This window comes from Octopus bimaculoides, chromosome 23, assembly GCF_046866305.1.
Source record: "Octopus bimaculoides isolate indiv1 chromosome 23, ASM4686630v1, whole genome shotgun sequence".
Taxonomy (NCBI): domain Eukaryota; kingdom Metazoa; phylum Mollusca; class Cephalopoda; order Octopoda; family Octopodidae; genus Octopus; species Octopus bimaculoides.
The window spans coordinates 24,897,886-24,917,885 of NC_142950.1; the positions used below are offsets into that span (position 1 = coordinate 24,897,886).

Genomic DNA, 20,000 nt, shown 5'->3' on the forward strand with positions numbered 1-20,000 from the left:
CCTTTGAATTACAGGCACAACAGAAACAGGAAGAAAGAGTGAGAGAAAGTTGTGGTGAAAGAGTACAGCAGGGTTCGCCACCATCCCCTGCCGCAGCCTCGTGGAGCTTTAGGTGTTTTCGCTTAATAAACACTTACAACGCCCGGTCTGGGAATCGAAACCGCGATCCTATGACCGCGCGTCCGCTGTCCTAACCACTGGGCCATTGCGCCTCCACAATCGAAAGATAATATAGATATAAATATTGGTTATTATTGACTTCTAATATAGATTGTAGTCTAAGTAGGGAGGCGTGTAGTCGATCATACTGATCAGTGCTTTATTTTATTGATCTTGAAGGATAAAAGACAAGTCAATATCAGTGGAATTCAAGCTCAGACAGTGAAGACCGAAACAGAAACCGCAAAATATTTTGTTCTGCCACTCGAACGATTCTTCATTCCACCACTTTTCATAACAACAGCAACAATAATAAATATTATTATTGAATGAGAGAGTAGCACATGCCATTAAAGTGACAATGGGATACAAATATACGAAATCAAATATATCCATCTGATAAGGATACACCAGGCACATACATCACAATCATATGTGCGTGACATTGTGATCTCATATCAAGATAAACAGTGCATGACCTTGCAGATGGGGACCCCGTTAGAATTTTCTTCAAGTCGAGTAACCCATCCTCCTCAAAAGGTGTCTCAATAAGGTTTGTTTATGGATGATGAACGGGGACACCCATGTTTCCAGAGGTGAATTATTCAAACCCCAAAGAATTCCTCTCAACAAATGGCTATGATGCTCCTCACTACTCCTGCTCGTGATCAGAGATACACATATTGTCAGCCACCAAGGGGCATGGTCAGCTAGTTATGGTCAAACAACTGACAAGCAAATCTGTAATATTGGGCAGAATATTTGCTGTAACCCATCTTCTATACCAAGACAAAACATGTACATGTTAACACTTTAAATCAGTTAAGATTAAAAGCCATGAGAGCTGCTGCCACGTACTGCATCAGAGTATTTATTGTTATTATCATTATTATTATCATTATTATTATTATTATTATTATTACGCTGAGAAAAATGCTTAGCAGCATTTCGTCCGTCTTTACGTTCTGGGCTCAAATTCCGCCGAAGTCGACTTTGCCATTCATTTTTTCGGAGTTGATGCAATAAGTACAAGTTGAGCACTTGGGTCAAGCTAATCGGCTTGTCCCTCCTATAAAATTCCAGGTTTTGTACCTATAGGTGAAAGGATTATTATTTTTTTATTATTATTATTATTATTATTATTATTATTATTATTATTATTATTATTATTATTACATTGTTCTACAATATTAACAATGATAAAGATGGGAGGGTGAGCTGAGAGCAAATGAGGAATAGGTTCAACTTTAGATCAACACCTACTTTTCATGATAGTGGTTGAATGTTCCTCTCGTTGCGAAAGTTCTTTCTCCAAGTTATATAATTTCTCTTCTTGGTAGAAACACTTGAGATGTAAATCCGACATGTTTCGATGCAGATGGCCCCTGCGATCAGTTTGGGTCGATTTATTGTATTTCTGACGCGGGAACAGTAAATGGTACCCAAGTTTGGTGACAGCCGTCTGTAAAAATTGGACAAAGGAATCATAAAATCTTATCACGAAGAAGCACAAGTACACAAAATGAAGATGGTAGAAAGTCTATCAGCCAATGGGTTCAAAGAATCTATAACTCGCATTTCCTCAGTTCCGCGCTTGAAATTATCCTCTCTCTCTCTCTCTCTCTCTCTCTCTCTCTTTCTTTATCTGTATCTCTCTATCTATCTATATCTCTCTCTCTTATTATTTTCATTCTCTCTTTTATTATTTTCCTTTAGTTATAGGCTCCCTTTCAGCCTTTTAGTTTTACAAGTTGAATGGTGACCTTACTCGTGTTGGTACCACACAAAAAAGCACCCAGTATCCTCAGTAAAAAATGTGTTGGGAAGGGTATCCTGCTGTAAAAACCCTGCCAAATCAGACATTAGATCTCGACGCAGCTTTAAAGCAGGTTGCGTCCTGTGAAAACCATCCAACCCATGCCAGCATGGAAGGCGGACGTTAAAGTATTTCGCCCGGCATGCTAACGATTCTTGTTTCTTTATTGTCCACAAGGGGCTAAACATAGAGGGGACAAACAAGGACGGGCAAAGGGATTAAGTCGATTACATCGACCTCAGTGCGTAACTGGTACTTAATTTATCGATCCTGGAAGGATGGAAGGAAAAGTCGACTTCGGCGGAATTTGAACTCAGAACGTAACGGCAGACGAAATACCGCTAAGCATTTCGCCCAGCGTGCTAACGATTCTGCCAGCTAGCCGCCTTAAATAAGCATTTGATAATATAATTTTATATTTAATGATAAAAATATTTAAAAAATTTTAAACATCGAATGGTTATAAGGGTCTACCCGAGTAAAATAGTAATCAAAGGGGTACATAGTTGAAAAATGGTTGAGAACTACCGTTTTGAAATAACACAGTATTATGTAACTCTACGGTATCCCTTTTTAATTTACAACAGATTTAAGATATACTTCAGGGATTTATTAACTTTAACAGAATAATCTTTCGGTGTGTCTGACATCTCAACAAATTTATTTCTCAGTTTTTGTATTTCTCGATCTTGTTGACGCAGTTTGTCTTCATATTTCTGTGTCAGCAACCTGCGATCATTCTCCATCTTCAGAACTGGAAAATGAAAAAAAGAAAAATGCAAACCCGATTATAGCATTAGCTATGAGGTGGAGTGGGGGAGGGGATTGGTGGGGAAGGGTGGTGGTGGTGGTGGTGGTGGTGGTGGTGGTGGTGGTGGTGGTGGTGGTGGTGGTGGTGGTGGTGGCGTCGGCGGCGGTGGCGACGGCGGCGGCGGAGGCGGCGGCGGAGGCGGAGGCGGAGGCGGCGGCGGAGGCGGCGGAGGCGGCGGAGGCGGCGGAGGCGGCGGAGGCGGCGGAGGCGGCGGAGGCGGAGGCGGCGGAGGCGGAGGCGGCGGAGGAGGCGGCGGCGGCGGCGGCGGAGGCGGCGGAGGCGGAGGCGGAGGCGGCGGAGGCGGAGGCGGAGGCGGAGGCGGCGGCGGCGGCGGCGGCGGCGGCGGCGGAGGCGGCGGCGGAGGCGGAGGCGGAGGCGGAGGCGGAGGCGGAGGCGGAGGCGGAGGCGTCGTCATCGTAGTAATCGTAATAATCATGGTGGAGAATGGTGGTGATGGTGGTGGTGGTGGTGGTGGTGGTGTCGGTGAAGGAGGTGTTAGCGGTGATCAGGGTGGTGACGGTAGTGGTGGTGGTGGTGGTGGTGGTGGTGGTGGTGGTGGTGATTGCTATGATGGAGGCAACTGCAGTAGTAAAGATGGTAATTGTGGTGGTTATGATGGTTGTGGTGAGGGTCATGGCTGTGAGGCTGACGCAATCGGTTGTCGTAGAGATTAAGGTGATGGACATAGTAGAGACAGTAAATATTCAAAATCGATAAGCATATCCCTATCGATTTCAGGTATATATATATATATATATATATATATATATATATATATATATATAGAGAGAGAGAGAGAGAGAGAGAGAGAGAGAGAAGTAGATCTTTATGTCGCTAGATTATACTATATATAGATGTGTGAGTGTGTGTGTGTGTGTGTGTGTGTGTGTACATGAACCAATTAAGCTAATAATTTTTTAAATCATCAGCGCAACCTGAAAGGTCATATGTCTGCCAATTGCGTTGTAAACGTTGTCTTTCTATCAGTGATCTGAAAAGACACTTATCTGCGCGCAAGGCTAAATATCCTGATTCTGCATATCATTTAACTGAGAAGAGACATTTATGTGATAGACGTAATAAAAACTGCTGCTTGATCGCTGGAGAAGAGACATTTATGTGATAGACGTAATAAAAACTGCTGCTTGATCGCTGGATTTTTTAAGAATCATGTTTGCTTTTAACAAGCAATGGTCATACTTATTATCGAACCAACTTAATCGTAAATGTATGTATGTATGTGTGTATGTATGTATGTAAGTATGTATGTATGTATGTATGTATGTATGTATGTGTGTATGTATGTAAGTATGTATGTATGTATGCGTGTATGTATGTATGTTACTATTCAGTTTTATTTCAAGATTTCTTCTGAACAGAGAAGGAGCCAGTTTCTAACCAAGATCCAAGGCTCCTTCTTATTTCTTTATTGCCTGCAAGGGGCTAAACATAGAGGGGACAAACAAGAACAGACAAAGGGATTAAGTCGATTACGTCGACCCCAGTGCGTAACTGGTACTTAATATATCGACCCCGAAAGGCTGAAAGGCAAAGTATACTCTGGTGGAATTTGAACTCAGAACGTAACGGCAGACGAAATACTGCTAAGCATTTCGCCCGGGGGGGTAACGTTTCTGCCAGCTCACCACCTTCATTCGAATTTCAACATCAACAGAGTACTTTTGCATGTATGTGTTTATGTGCAGTATTTAGAGTCAGTGCATGTGCAGATTTGTATGTTTCGTTTGATGTTTGTATTTTCATGCATGTAGTTACTTGTCGAGACATGCTTATATACTTAAATGATAAACGTCTGAAAAATGTTTGCAGATTTTTACAGTTCCAGTCGTGGCTTGGATCTGCAGTCTTCGAATCAGCCTTCTCCTTTCTGGTTTTGAGAAACCTAATTTCTCAAGATTGGTATTTAGGGAGTGTGTTACATTTCTCAGTCCCCCAATAATTACAGATACAAGCTTGAACTTGTAATCTGGGTACAGTAACTGTAGATTTCTCAATAGCTTAGCGTAGGTATTTTCTTTCTGCTGATCTTTAACTTTACGTTAACATCCGCTGGGCAGCTAATTTCCACTACAATATACAGTTTCTGTATGTACGTCTCTTCTATTTTTTAATTATTATAAATCTTCCACTGAGTAGGGAGAACTTGAGAAAAGTCTTGCATATCTTTACTGTTCCACTCACAGATTGCACTTGTAATGTACGAATTAGCCGGTCGATTTCTCTTTCTGAAAATCCCAGTTTATCCAGATTCTCCTTTAAGCACTTACTAACAAAACCTCGTATGTATGTATGTATGTATGTATGTATGTATGTATGTACGTATGTATGTATGCATGCATTCATGTGCGCATATTTTACGCATGTATGTATGTGTTTTTTGTATGTATTGAACATTTTCTAGCAGAAAACGTTTTTTAAAGTTACACATTGTTTCAGAAAAGTAACACGTTAGAAACATGTTTGTAATAGGATGTTAGAAAGTGTAACATGAGTTATATGTGAAGGAATTGTATCAAAAAATTACGGACGGAACTGTCAGAGTGAAGAGAACTACATGTTGCAAACTGGCAAAAAAAGCATATACGTATATATGTATAGAGTCAACAGATGAAACCCTAAGTAGCTCCATATAGTTAACAAATGAGATCGAGAGAATCTCTATATAGAAAACACTTAGTAACGCTCAAATGATTTGAATTTATACGTCGAAATCTTTACCGACAGTTTAATTTGTTTATTTGCATCATTATCTCCAAATCTGCTCACCTGGATTCCTCTAACAGCCACTCTTTACCACGCGAACTTAGCCCTCGGTAATGATTTCGGAGTGTAAGTTCAAATCATTTGAGCGCTACTTATGAATGTATGTTTCTATGTGTGTGTTTGTCTGTGCATGTGTGAGTGAATCTATATGTGTGCGTGTACGTTTATGTGTATTTGCGTCTGCATGTGTGTATCTGTCTGCCCGTACATATGTGCATGTATGTGCTTCTGTGCGTGAATGCGTTAGTATGCGTGCATGAATGAAATGAATTACCTTTTTCCCGACATCGTTGTAATGGTGTCAATTTGGTTTTCGGCTCGTCTGATGCTCTTCTAACCCCTGTGTGTAAAATATTGATATTTGTCAACCAAATAGAAGAAGCATTACACTACATATTAATTGCTGGTATGGACAGCAGTGAAAGTTACGTTTCATATATGAATACGTGTATATAAACAATGCGATCGAAGAGAGAAAAATAGGTAATGGGTGTATATGCACATTTCAGGATTTCTTGCTCCTTCTTCAGTACCACATCACAAACAAGCATTAACCATCCACTAACACATTGCCTAAATAACAACTAAATTTAGCGGTGAAACATAATTGGATGCACCAATTTTATATATTAAACACATTCCTGATAAGTGGTACATACATATTAATTGCTGGTATGGTTGACCGTACTCTGTTTTGCAACCGTAATATACAACTAAGTACAGGTTGTTGTTGACTTAAAACCTATCCGGCTTACCACCGATCCACTTTACGACGTGGAAGTGCAGAAGACGGTGTTCAAGCAGCAGCAGTCGTGATCCGAATTCTCCGCTCAGCTGTGTATGGCTGCTTCCTGCATAGAAATACCGCCGATGTCTAGAAAGAGGAATTTGGGTTTTACCATACTTTTGTATGTCATCATCGTCATAGAAACCCGTGATAAGGAAAACTACATCTGTTACCTTAGGGCAGAAAGTGATCATACACGATAACGAGTGTATATATGAATGTGTGTGTACATGATAACGAGTGTATATATGCATGTGTGTATACATATGTATTTATGTATAAACACGCGCACATGCACACTCATATATATACTTGAGTATGTGTGCGTGTGTGCGTGTGTGTCCATCGCTTGACAACCGTAACTTAGCGGTTCGGCAAAAGATCCCGATAGAATATAGATAGATAGATAGATAGATAGATAGATAGATAGATAGATAGATAGATATAACAAAGCCGAATAAAGGTATATCAAATAAGATACAGAATAAAATCTTGATTTACTGAAGTAATCTTCACGTAAGGACAAAATAAATTATCTCGTGGTAATTACGATCAACTCCAAACGCGAAGGAAAGATAATTTTATGAATCAAAACCTCTCCAAAACCGACATACCATTGAGGGGAAAAGACAGTCTGACTGAAGACAAGAGGACAGCTGTGGAACACCTATTTCTACGTCAATTGGCGTCATCAGCACAGCAAACTGTCCTACCTTAAATCCAGTAGAGGAGACACTTAGACATAAACAACAACAACAAAAAGAGTAGTACACATGCACGGATGGATGAGGGTAATTTACAGAATTTAAACAAAAATGAACACGAATAAATTAAGTTCTATTTATTATATTTACACAAGCGTGGGAACTTCCGGCTGTCAGCAAAGTCGTTATATTCAATTGCTGTTTCGTCCTGGTCCAATTTGTTTGATCTCTGCAGTTCCTCATTTCGATGTTTGGTAAGCGCTTTAATGAAGGCATTTTTCAATTTAGCATCCATGTCCTGAAATTATAATACAAATCTCAATATTTTATGACATATAAAGGCGGCGAACAGGCAGAATTGTTAGGACGCCGGGGTAAATGCTTAGCGGCATTTCGTCTGTCTTTACCTTTTCAGGTTAACTTTATCTTTCATCCGGTCGATGTGTATTCAATGTAATCGACTTATTTTATATCCTTGTATTTGATATGTAATATAACGAATCAGTGAGGAAGAAAGTATATACACGACATATTACTATTACTGTTACACGAGACTCATCACTCTACATCAAAGGCTCACAGTGAACTGCTACCAACACGAACTCCAATCGCTCATAGTTCTTTACTTTATAATAATGAGTCAGTCCACCTTTAGTCACTTGGGGATGGCAGGAATCCTTCCACAACAACTTACCACCACACCCTCGACTTGTTGCTGGACTTGTGCAAAAATTTGAAACCCATATTTTGTGACATATCCAAATTTTGGCACAAGGTGAGCAAGTTCGGGGAAGGAGTAAGTCGATTACATTGCCCCCCCAGTGCTCAACTGGTACTTATTTTATCGATCTGGAAAGGATGAAAGGTAAAATCAATCCTAGCAGAATTTGAACTCAGAACGTAAAGATGGACGAAATACTGCTAAGCATCAAACCAGCTGCCGTGATTTTAAAGGCCATTTGTGTTCTCTTTTTATATCTACACCACACCTTGAACCAACCCCAAAGTCAGATCCACAGTTTAAATTGGATTTGGTACTTACCTATCTGCAGTATCCTATCAAGACGCGAAACCTTCATTATTGTTTACCTCCCTGAGAACTCTGTGTTATCGTGCCCAGCCATTTCTGGCGTCCTACCTGTTGATGTGCTTAGGTTCTACTGCATCTTTATAACAATTGAATCCTTACACACACACTCACACACACACGGGCGCGCGCGCACACACACACATGTATATGTGTAACCACACAAGTGTTTTTCTCAGACTATTCTTTTCCTTCTCTTCGGACCTTTCCTTTTTCCTCTTTCTGACGAAGAACCATGTTCGAATCGTCACACAACCTCTCTTTTTTTCCGTCTTAAACTGAGCGTCAACCTAATATCATACATACACTGTGTACATCCTTTTGACTTTGCTGTGTTTGTTTTTTATTTCCGATTTGCCTATATATATATATATATATATATATATATATATATATATATATATATATATATATATATATTTATTTATTTATTTATTTATTTATATAGGCACATATATATACACATTGGAATGTATCTCCTTTCTATCAAATTCTTCCCTTGACGAAATGCCCAATTAACGATATTCGATATGAAAATTTTATTTAATTTGATTTAATTTAATTTCTAAAATTGAATTGGTTGAACATGGAAACCAATGTAGGTGCAATGAATTTGATATTGTTCGGAATTGAATATGTTCTAATAAACGAAAACATAAAGACGAAGAAAACGAACTTTTTTTCGAACAACGAAAAAAACAAACAGAGAAACGAGATATGCAACATAAAGAATATTACCCTTGTTCCTGCTCCATATATATATATATATATATATATATATATATATATATATATATATATATATATATATATATATATGCCAGACATAATGACAAAATCTTACCTTGTCAAAAATTCGCTGGAGATGAATGTTGTCTACATTGTGTAGTTGTTCCATGCAACAAAGCTGTATAATCACTTTCTTCTCGTCTCCGTCGCTTAGCTCCTGACGCTGTTGTTGAGATTGCTGTTGCTGTTGTTGTGGTTGTGGTTCTCTTGAAGGGATATCAGGGCTTCCATCAACCACGTCGTCTTCGCAGGATTTCGAGTCGTTTGCCTTATAATCGTCATATATAGTCTTGCTGTTTCTTCTCTGAATGGCCAGATTTTCACTGGCCCCACTATTGCTGTCGTCGTCGTCGTCGTCGTCCACGTCATCGCCGTCGTTCTCGTCGTCGTTCTCGTCGTTGTTCCTGTCGTTGTCGATGATGTCTTCATTCTCTTTCGTTCCACTGTTCCGAGTATTCTTTGTGCAGTAATGGTGTGGGACACACTCTAAAGTAACTTCCTGAATATCATCCGGCAAAGTGGACATGGCTCTGGAACCTGTCGAATCAGTGGCAGTGGGTATACTGGCGTCTTCGTCTTTATCTTTGTTGAAGGAAACATTTTTTGGAAATGAACTTGGACATGGAGGAGGATTATCAACACTAGACGAAACAGAACAAGTGGCGAAAGTAATTTCACTACTACCACCGCCGACACCACCACTACCACTACTAATACTACTACAACTACTAACAGTATTAACAGTGGCAACTGCAACATCAGTAAGTGTTGCGGAACCAGTGGAGTGGGCTACAGAGATGGTGGTAAATGAGTTAGAACTAGTTTCACTGAAACCCTCAGAGACAGGACTGGGAGCGTTGTCCAGGGCAAGGGGTAGGCTGACTGCAGTCCGAGCTAATTCCACAGGGTTAGTGTCGGGCGACTCCTGGCGCACAGGCCAACCGAGTTTCTTCCATTGCTCTCGTTCGTTGTTGAAACATCTTTCTAGCTCACGAATCTTCCTTTGTAAATCTTCCATATATTCAGAACGTAACCTACAACAATAATAGAACCAAGATTACACTAGGGTGGAGGTAGAGGAAAGGTTTGAGGGAGAGAGTAGGGGGAAAGAGGAGGAGGAGAGCATTTGATATAGAGAGGGGTGCGGGGCAGAAGAGAGAGAGAGAGAGACGAAGAAATGGGAAAATAGATACAGAGGCTGGGGCAGAGAGGAGAAGAAATAGACAGACAACAGGATAGAGAGTGAGGAAAATAATAGACAGACAGACAGACAGACAGACAGACAGATAGACAGATAGATAGATAGATAGATAGATAGATAGATAGATAGATAGATAGATAGATAGATAGATAAGTGACAGAAGGTGTTTAAAAGGGAAAAGAGAAAAAGAATAAGAAAATGTTGGGAAATAGAATGCAAAAGGAAATAGATTGAATTGGAAAGCAGAAATAAAAGCTGCATTGAAACTTTCATTGTTTAATCTGAAATAACTGATTATCACATCCGTCTCAACATATCGAGAGAAAGCAGCACGAGGCTACATATTTAAATAGGAACAATTGTGTAACCAGACGCAAAGTCATTTACATAATGGTACAAGCTAAACCACCCGATGAAAATTATTAGAGACAAGGCAAATTTATGTTATGAATAAATATATACAGCCATGTATGTATGTATCTGTGTGTGTATCTGTGTGTATCTGTGTGTATACATGAATAGATTTCTATATACATAGATACACACACACAAACACGCATATATATATATATATATATATATATATATATATATATATATATATATATATATATATGTAAATGCGTGTATGTATGCGTGTGTGTAGATGTGCTTATATGATGTCAAGGAAAGAAAAAAAGAAGGGGATAGTTAAAAGCAAAAAGCCAGTTTGCTAGTGAAACACACAAAAAAAGATAAAAGCACAGAACCTAATTCTCAGCCGCCGCCGCTGCCATTTTTAACCCCCGTAAGTCATTACAAAATGTTGAACAACACAATAGTTTTACACAAATTTCAATTTAACGCATGAACTATTTTCTGCAGTAGACACACACTCTCTCTCTCTCTCTCTCTCTCTCTCTCTCTCTCTCTCTCTCTCTCTCTCTCTCTCTCTCTCTCTCTCTCTCTCTCGTACACTCACTCACTCTCTCTCTCCCTCTCTCTCTCTCCCCTCCATCATTCTAAAAGGTTTTTCTATTATGGATTTATTCAATTTTGTCTCTATTAAATAGTATTTTCTCTCTCTCTCTCTCTATCTATCTATCTATCTCTGTCTCTCTCTCTCTCTCTCTATCTCTCTATCTATCTATCTATCTATCTATCTATCTATCTTTCTCGCTCGCTCTCTCTGTCTCTCTCTTTGTTTCTTTGTTTTGTATTCTTATTGATAAGAAAAATATTTCAATTTTTTTCGAACTTGGGTGAATATGTGAGGCGACTCAACATTGAGAACTGATATCTCTTATTCATCATAAATTAAAATAAACGTTACCAGTTTTTGCCTTACCAAATTACTAAAAACTACTTGCCAGGTTTTGAAATGAAAATTCTAAACATTTCTTTAGATAACGCCATTTTTAACTCTTAATCCTCTCTCTCTCTCTCTTCGACTATCAAATACGACAAACTACAGATCGTCGTTTATAATAATGTTTTGACTACATCAAATAGTGTTTTGTTTTATCAATGTTTCTTCAACGGTTTTTTTTTTCTTTTGGTGGGTGGGAGGTTAAGTTTATAACCATACATAAATACAGAGTTGTTGCATATATAAAACTGATTGCTTGAAAATCAGTAAAATGTGTGAATCCAATTGTTGCAATCAATAGAAGTTCATCATATACTGGCCATTATGTAAACGAATTTTTGTCTGATTACGTAATTGTTTACATTTAAATAAGTAACCATCTACAACTTTGTCTCGATATCTCAGGAAGGAGAAGGATAAATTAGTCTTGATGAGCTTGAAAGGCAGCGAAACTGACTCAATTTATCCCAACTCGGGTAGCTAAACTGTACGAATAAGTTTATCTCGTTTCACACCACTGGTGTAGCGGAAAATTGGTGTCGTGTTGGTGTCTAATTAAATGGATACGTTGAAGAATACAGCAACAAAATCTTGTTTATATCACTCGTACTAATCAGCCGAACAAAGTCAACTTTGTTTAGTAGTAATATATATTATTTTTGGTTTCATATATTTCTGTGTGCCGATCAAATGGTATTTTATCTCTGATGGAAATCAAATAAGGTTTGAAACTGATCAGTTTCATCCATTTGTTCTGTCCACAGAGAAAAAGAAAAATATCTGTTTACAACTAGCACATTATTACAGTAACCACTTCGGCATGTTGCAAAAAAACGGTTTACTTTGCACCACACATTGTATACATGTACATACATACATATATTCATATATATATATATATATATATATATATATATATATATATATATATATATATATATATATATATATATATATATATATATATGTATGTATGTATGTATGTATGTATATATATATATACACACACACACACACACACATATATATATATATATATATATACTGGCAAACGCACCCGTTCATTGGACTGTTTAAGTTACTTTGGTGGTATTTTTTCACCAAATAATTGAACTACTGAGAAGGTTTATGAGTAGCACGGCAATCTATGAATCCGATTAGCCTAGGAACGGAAAATCAAATTGAAGGCTGGTTATTGTGGATATCGTTGCACTTTAATGATCATAGAACATATAAGTTTGTAAGCGATGCAAAGTAGAGCTACTGAAGTATTTTGGGAGTAGATTATAGATATTAACCACAAAATATAGTTGTTTTACATGAAAGCGAAATTTCTTGTCAGAAACAGTTACATAAATGGTGTAAGGAAATTGAAGGAAGACGTTGAAACTTCCCCTCTGCGAGTTTATTTTTCTCAACAGGAAAGGGAGCTATTTTTTCGGAGAGATAAGCTAAAAACAGCCCCTTTATTCTGTCTTCCCACATAGCCTGCGCATAAAGTAACAACGAATGCCGCATAAAATTAAATTGGTGTGGAGCTTTCTGAAAGATACGTATAGCTTTCGCTAGTGGAAGCAAAACTCTTATTTAAAGGTTGATTCTTTGGGACGAATCATATGTGACTGTTTAAAAAAAAAAGGCTAGAACGACAATGCTAAAACGTATTTGAAACAATGGACAACAGTCGAAATATCATAATGGATGGGTAAATAAGCATCCTTAAAGTGAAACAACGGTATCAACAAATAGAAGAGAAGGAAGGGAACACCACCTTTTAAGTAACTCAAAATAGGTTGTAGTAGAAGCGATTTACACTGTCATTGTGTGAGATGCTTTCACTTTGACTCATCTAGGCTTAAATACCCACTATTTTGGCTCCACGAGGTCTTTTCGTTCCAGCGGTCACATGACCTCGTGATTAAACGAACCTGTTGTTTGTATTGGTCGGCTTCCAGCTGTCCAATCGTGTTAGCACAACAGTATATTTTTCCTTACTCGGGAAATTAATCACCAGCTTCTGGGAGCCCATTATTTCCTATAAGTACGGCAGTTCTCGACTGTTCTAGGTCTTTGGCACTCGCCACTGACCACACGCACAACTCGTCTCCAGCAACGATGTATCTGACACCAGCCAGTCTCCGTTTTCATCTCCACCAGAACATCTTCGTTATGGGGTAAAGGTAAGCTTGCCGAATTTTAATGCAGTTTAAATATGGAGATTAAGATTGTTTGGTACTGGATATTCATCGTGTACAGTGCTCCTAGTCAATTTAGTCACCATCGCAGGTGGACAGTCGAAATAAATAAATAGACAAAATCCTTTCACTTTTATAAAAAGATTTTTAAAGTATGGAAGACCCAACATACAAAAGAATAAGTCCATTTACGCATTAGCACTGGGTCAAGAAAATGGACACCAGCACAGTACCAGAACGAGTAAGCTATCTTTAAAAATGAAATATGAAAGTTAGCTGTTACAGATAGTGTTTTAAACTGTTACAAATAATGTTTTTAAAAGAAGTTATATTAACAAGTTCAATGAAGTCGCTTGGAGGTGGGGCCGAAAGGCTTCATTTCATTTACCATTTTATCTAATTCATCCTTTCCATCCGTTTTTTCTTTTTTCTGTTCCCACCATGTGCTGCCCCCTCTTTGTTAGGTCCTTCTTTTTTAGGCCTCCGTCGGTCATGACTGACCATGGATGATGTCATCCGTTCGTTGAGTTGTCTATTCCGTTTTTGCAACGCCTCCTGTGGCTGTAGAGACCGATGCAAGAGTGGCAGTCTTGTTTGCAGAGGTCTCACCTATACGTTGAATCCGGTCTGTTGGCTGTCGTTTCTTTTCTGCGGGCTCGATTTTCAGCTGCCGCCACCCTCAGATTCTCTTCGCCGGTCCTCAGTTGTTTGTGAAGAGTGCCTCTCCAGCTGGTTCGGTCGGCTGCGAGATCCTCCCAGGAATTGGTGTTGATGGCAAGTGCCTTCATGTCCCTCCTGCACACGTCCCCGTACCTCAGCTCCGAGCAGCTAATGTTTCTCTGCCCTGCGACAAGCTCTCCGAAAAGGGCAGAGAAACATTGGCCACCCGAAGCTGAGGTACGGGGACGTTAGGCCCTGTGTGGCCAATAAAAAAAGAATAAGAGATGAGAAATCGCAGGAAGTCGAAAGGTGTCGTTCGTGAGTTCGTGGAGTCACGGGAAATTGTTGAAAACTTCGTTAAGAGTTGTTTTGGATTGGTTATAATTGTTGGCAAAGTATTTGGGAATAGATCAAATGGAGACAATTGATGTCTACCCCATTCCGTGGTACTATATAACACACTGTATTAGTGCAGAACACTAAGGCGACATATACAGAAACCACATTATAAAAATATGTATGTATGTATAAGTATACACACACACACGCACACACACACACACACACACACACACTCACACACACACACACACACACACACATATATATATATATATATATATATATATATATAAGTAAGCATATATCTATGTATAAATAAAAGGTCTTGCAAGTTTACTGTGAAATATATTAATAATGAAAACGTATTTTCATATCTAGTATAGAAAGAAAGAAAGAAAGAAAGAAAGAAAGAAAGAAAGAAAGAAAGAAAGAAAGAAAGAAAGAAAGAAAGATACATTCATCACTTAAACTTATTTTTCCATAATTTATAAAATATCTATGTAAGGTATACATAGATATATATATATCTGTGTATACATAGATATATATATATATATATATATATATATATATATATATATATATATAGCAAAAATATCATTATAAGAGATGTAGTTTTTTCATATATGTATGTATGTACTTATGTATATATGTATGTATATACGTATACACGTATTATTTATATTTGATGACATTCATTAATAAAATATTAATAAAATATCTATGCATGTGTGTGTATATGTATATATATATATATATATATATATATATATATATATCAAAAATATCATTATAAGAGATGTAGTTTTTTCATATATGTATGTATGTACTTATGTATATATGTATGTATATACGTATACACGTATTATTTATATTTGATGACATTCATTAATAAAATATTAATAAAATATCTATGCATGTGTGTGTATATGTATATATATATATATATATATATATATATATATATACACACATACATACATACATACATACATACATACATACATACATGCATGCATGCATGCATACGCATTACTGTTATCATTAACCATCCTTACTTATGTATTGATAGCAAATATACATAACGTACATAAATGTTAATTATCTGAAAGCCATAGCATATGAGAAAATATAACATTGTAATTATTTTTCTGTTTATATAAAAGAACAATGAGATATTTTTACCTAGTCTGCATTATCTACAAGCAAAGCTTATAAATAATAAGATTTATGTCTTTTATCTAAATGCATACTTCACGGCCGTCCTTCTCAACTTGGAGGAGAAAATCAGAAAAATAACTGGAATGGTCAGGAATTGTAAATAATGGTCCAAATAAACCAAGACGTTTTGGAACAAATTCCTGACCAACTCAGCCTTCCAGATGGCACTATGCTGACCGTCACTGTTGAGAGAAGAAGGCCAAGATATCATCAATGCGGACAGAATAAGCACCTGAAAGCCTTCTTCCCACAACTAAAACAGGAGGAGGGCACTATCCTCTTGATACAAGCACCACCCACACCACAACAACTGAAACAACCCCCAACAAACAACACAAGCAGCCCCAAGAAAAGAAAGCAAATAGGACTCCAGCAAAAACACCACCACCACCAACAACTACACGAGAGACAAACAATGTCAACAACAACAGAGGCGCTGACTACGACCACCACCACAGCGCCTACAAAAGCACCAACAATATAGCTCTTGCCAGAGGAACAGAAAACGTGCTAACGATTCTAAGCAACCATAGAGTGCAAGGTATGAATACAGATAAGAGTGCTTCGTACATAAAGAGGATGTGTGTGTGTGTGTGTGTGTGTGTGTGTGTGTGTGTGTGTGTGTGTGTGTGTGTGTGTGTGTGTGTAGGCAGTTTACATTTGTTGTGAGGGTCTGGAGTCAAAGGGCTAAAGGACCAGCGCTAGGAAATATTTCGGTCTAAAACCAACCCACTTATTTTGAATCGCTGACACACGTGAAGTCGGGAAAGGAATGAGAATTATATACAACCAGAGTTTATTCTCACCAAACCCTCTCACCTACCCCTTATAAGATATAAAGCAGTAATTATGAGCGCACTACAGTATGTGGTGAAAAGCAAGCGATTATTATTACACAGTTTCATTCATTTCTTTTTATTGTTTTTTTAATAAGAGAGGTGTATTTTTCAGTGTTTATTTTTTTAAGAGAAGTGTATTTTTTATTGTTTTTTTTACTGTTGCTATTGCGTAATTTGTACTTACTGTTCATCTAGGAGGATCCGTAAAGACAACATAGACAAATAAGCTACTTAGCAAAAGCAGCCACGGTAGCCAATTGGGGTATTGGTTCCAGAGCTGGTGCCTAGAGAGGAGACATACTTGTTTTATTAAATGGCAGCCATTTTAGTTTCGTGGTATCTTTTATATTTATATCTTCAAAAGTTTTTGTCATATTTTCTGGTACAGTGCCGCTCTATTGTAAACTCCTGAACCGTAACTAAACACTTTACCCTCTGAAATCTCCCTACCATAAAACGAAATCTCAAAGTGAATTCCTCCCTAAATACATTCCTTACTCATAGATAGATAGATAGATAGATAGATAGATAGATAGATAGATAGACAGATGGCTGGCAAACGTATACTTCCAAATTTACCCATCGTATGATGAGTAACTAGTAGTATTATACTTCTATATTTTATAGATAACATATCAGACAATTCTATGTTTATTGCAGTTCTATATAGACCTCAACATGGTCTTTCAAATTATAGACCTCAACATGGTCTTTCAAAATTGCTAGAAATATCAGCCGAATAGCCCTCGAATCACAACCTATGGTCTTAAAGAAAAAAAAGATACATTGAGACAATGTAGCTGTAGATATCTCTAAAAAAAAACCGGCTGGTCCTATTTGGAGGGCCTTTAAGATAGTCTGCGCTATCATGATTAACCTAGGGTGAAACCTAACGACAGACAATACGGACAAGGAGTAACCTGAATATAGTTGCCTGGCGCCGATAGAAGGATATATTGATGTAGAATAGTGGCCATAGCTGAAAGGTCTGCTCTATTAGAGTCAATCTGAGTCTAAACAATGTTTGAGTGTGTACACTTATGTAGATATGAGTATGTGTGTGTGTGCATGTGTGCATGTTCTTGGATGTGTGTATGTGTGTATGTCTATATGAGTAGATGTGTGTATATATGTGTATATGTGTGCTTGTATGTGTGTGTATATATATGCAAGCGCATGTGTCTATATATATATATATATATATATATATATATATATATATATATATATACACAGGCAAGGGAGTGCTGAAAAGTTCCTGGTTTTAAGAGTGTCGCGAAAGGCCTGGTTGGAGGCCCAACCTTCCGAGTTCTTTTACAGGGCTTAGAAAAAACTGTAGGGCTTCTGCAATAAGTGTGTGAATTTGGGAAGAGAATATGTTGAATAAAATCATAATTATCTCATCTCCCAGTATTTTCTTTTACCCAAAACAGGGTACTTTACGGCACCGCCTCGTATATATTGAAAGATATGCGTATGTGTGTTCACTCAATCATGTTGTGTAAAAGTGAAACAGTGCTTACATTTCTGTCAAACGGATCTTGTCCTCAGCCAGTTTCTGCTCAAGAAGATTTTTCTCAGATTCGTGTTTCAATAAAAGATCTTGTTTCTCAATAGCAAACTGAGTCTGTAACTCTTTCTCCAGTTTAGCGAGACGTTCCTGTTGTCGTTTGGCCTGCTCTTCCAGCAATTTTTCCTGATAATACAATTTTGATGCAATTAATTATTATATGAAAGTAACTCAAAAAATTATACGCACACTTATCTCTAATTTATCAAAACAAAAGCAGGAATTGAACAATTACATTATTTTTCGTCATAGTCTCCATGCCTTTCCATGCACTTCTTGAAGTGGTCTACAAGCTTGCGCACAACCATTTACGCCCCACTTCTTGTGCTTCGCTTCTTCGTCCGTAGCAAAATGACGAGCTCGTAAAGGATGTTAGAGTGGTCTAAAGAGGTGATACTTGGAAGGGGCAAGATCTGGACTGTATGCAGGTTGTCCCAGCAACTCAAAACCCAACTTTTCAATCCTTTCAAAAATATGAAAGGATTATTATTATTATTATTATTATTACTATTATTATTTTCGTTTTGACTATTTACCTTCGTGAAGAGTTACGTCAATCCTTTTTTAAAAAATATTATTATTATTATTATTATTATTATTATTATCATTATCATCATCATCATCATCACCATTATTATTATTATTATTATTGGAGCAGTGGATTCGCAAAATTGTAAGAGCGTCAGACTAAATGCATTGAATTACGTGTTTTGGTTCTTTACGTGCTGAGTTCAAATCCGTCGTTATCAATTCTGCCTTTCATTCCTCTACGGCCGACAGCATAAAGTAGCAATGTAATATTGGATTGATGAAATAGAAATACCAGTAAAGTACTGGGGTCTACATAATCGGCTGTTCTCTATCCCCACAAATTGTTACCTTTGTACCTCATTTAAAGACTATTATAAGAGTAGTGGTTCGGCGGTTACTTAACTTCTTTGACCCCCCCCCCCAAAGGAATGAAGGACAAAGCTGACTTTGGTAGGATTTGAACTCAGAACGAAAAGCTCAGAATAAACACTACAATGATATTTTTCGGAAGCTTTATCGATTCTGCCATTCTACCGTCAAATCAACGCCCTAATAAGTGTTTCTAAGATGAAGTTGTCTGAATTGTTACAGACTTTTACTATTTCTAATCATAGGTTTGTTCAACCAGGACTAACCTTGGGCTAAACAACAACAAAAAAGCAAACAAACAAAGTCTTACCTTTTCTTTGGTAGCCTGCTTCAAAGTTTCTGCCATCTCATAGCTATGTCTTTCCTCGATCTGAGCAATTTCTATCAGGTAAGCGTGTTCGATTTCTTTATGTTCGATCTCGATGTTCTTTTTCAGTTGCTTCAGTTCTCGCTGCATCTGGCTAAACTCATCGCGATCTGCAACATGGGTAAAACAGGTGTTAAAATGAAGAAGTAGATCAATGAATAAAGACAATGAACTAGTGACCAGCTCCTGGGTTAGGTATTCAATACTTGCTGCATGTATATATCTATGTATGCGTATGTGTCTGTCTTTAAGTATACATGCATGTATGTATGTATGTATCTATGTATGTATCTATGTGTATTATGCACGTATGTATATATATATATATATATATATATATATATATATATATATGTGTGTGTGTGTGTGTGTGTGTGTGTGTGTGTGTGTGTGTATACATGTATATGTGTGTGTGTGTGT

The 20,000-nt window shown here is 37.6% G+C and overlaps 1 protein-coding gene across 1 annotated transcript in view; it reads right to left on the reverse strand.

Annotated features, from left to right (window-relative positions):
• LOC106877261 (uncharacterized) overlaps positions 1-20,000 on the reverse strand; it is an 81,950-nt gene that overhangs the window by 23,342 nt on the left and 38,608 nt on the right. Inside the window, exons 12-18 of the mRNA XM_089340634.1 lie at positions 19,524-19,690; positions 18,267-18,439; positions 8,993-9,971; positions 7,212-7,359; positions 5,845-5,910; positions 2,593-2,729; positions 1,423-1,621 (exon numbers count right to left, since the gene is read on the reverse strand). Coding sequence (XP_089196760.1) covers positions 1,423-1,621; positions 2,593-2,729; positions 5,845-5,910; positions 7,212-7,359; positions 8,993-9,971; positions 18,267-18,439; positions 19,524-19,690 — 1,869 coding nt within the window. The remainder of the gene's footprint in view (positions 1-1,422; positions 1,622-2,592; positions 2,730-5,844; positions 5,911-7,211; positions 7,360-8,992; positions 9,972-18,266; positions 18,440-19,523; positions 19,691-20,000) is intronic.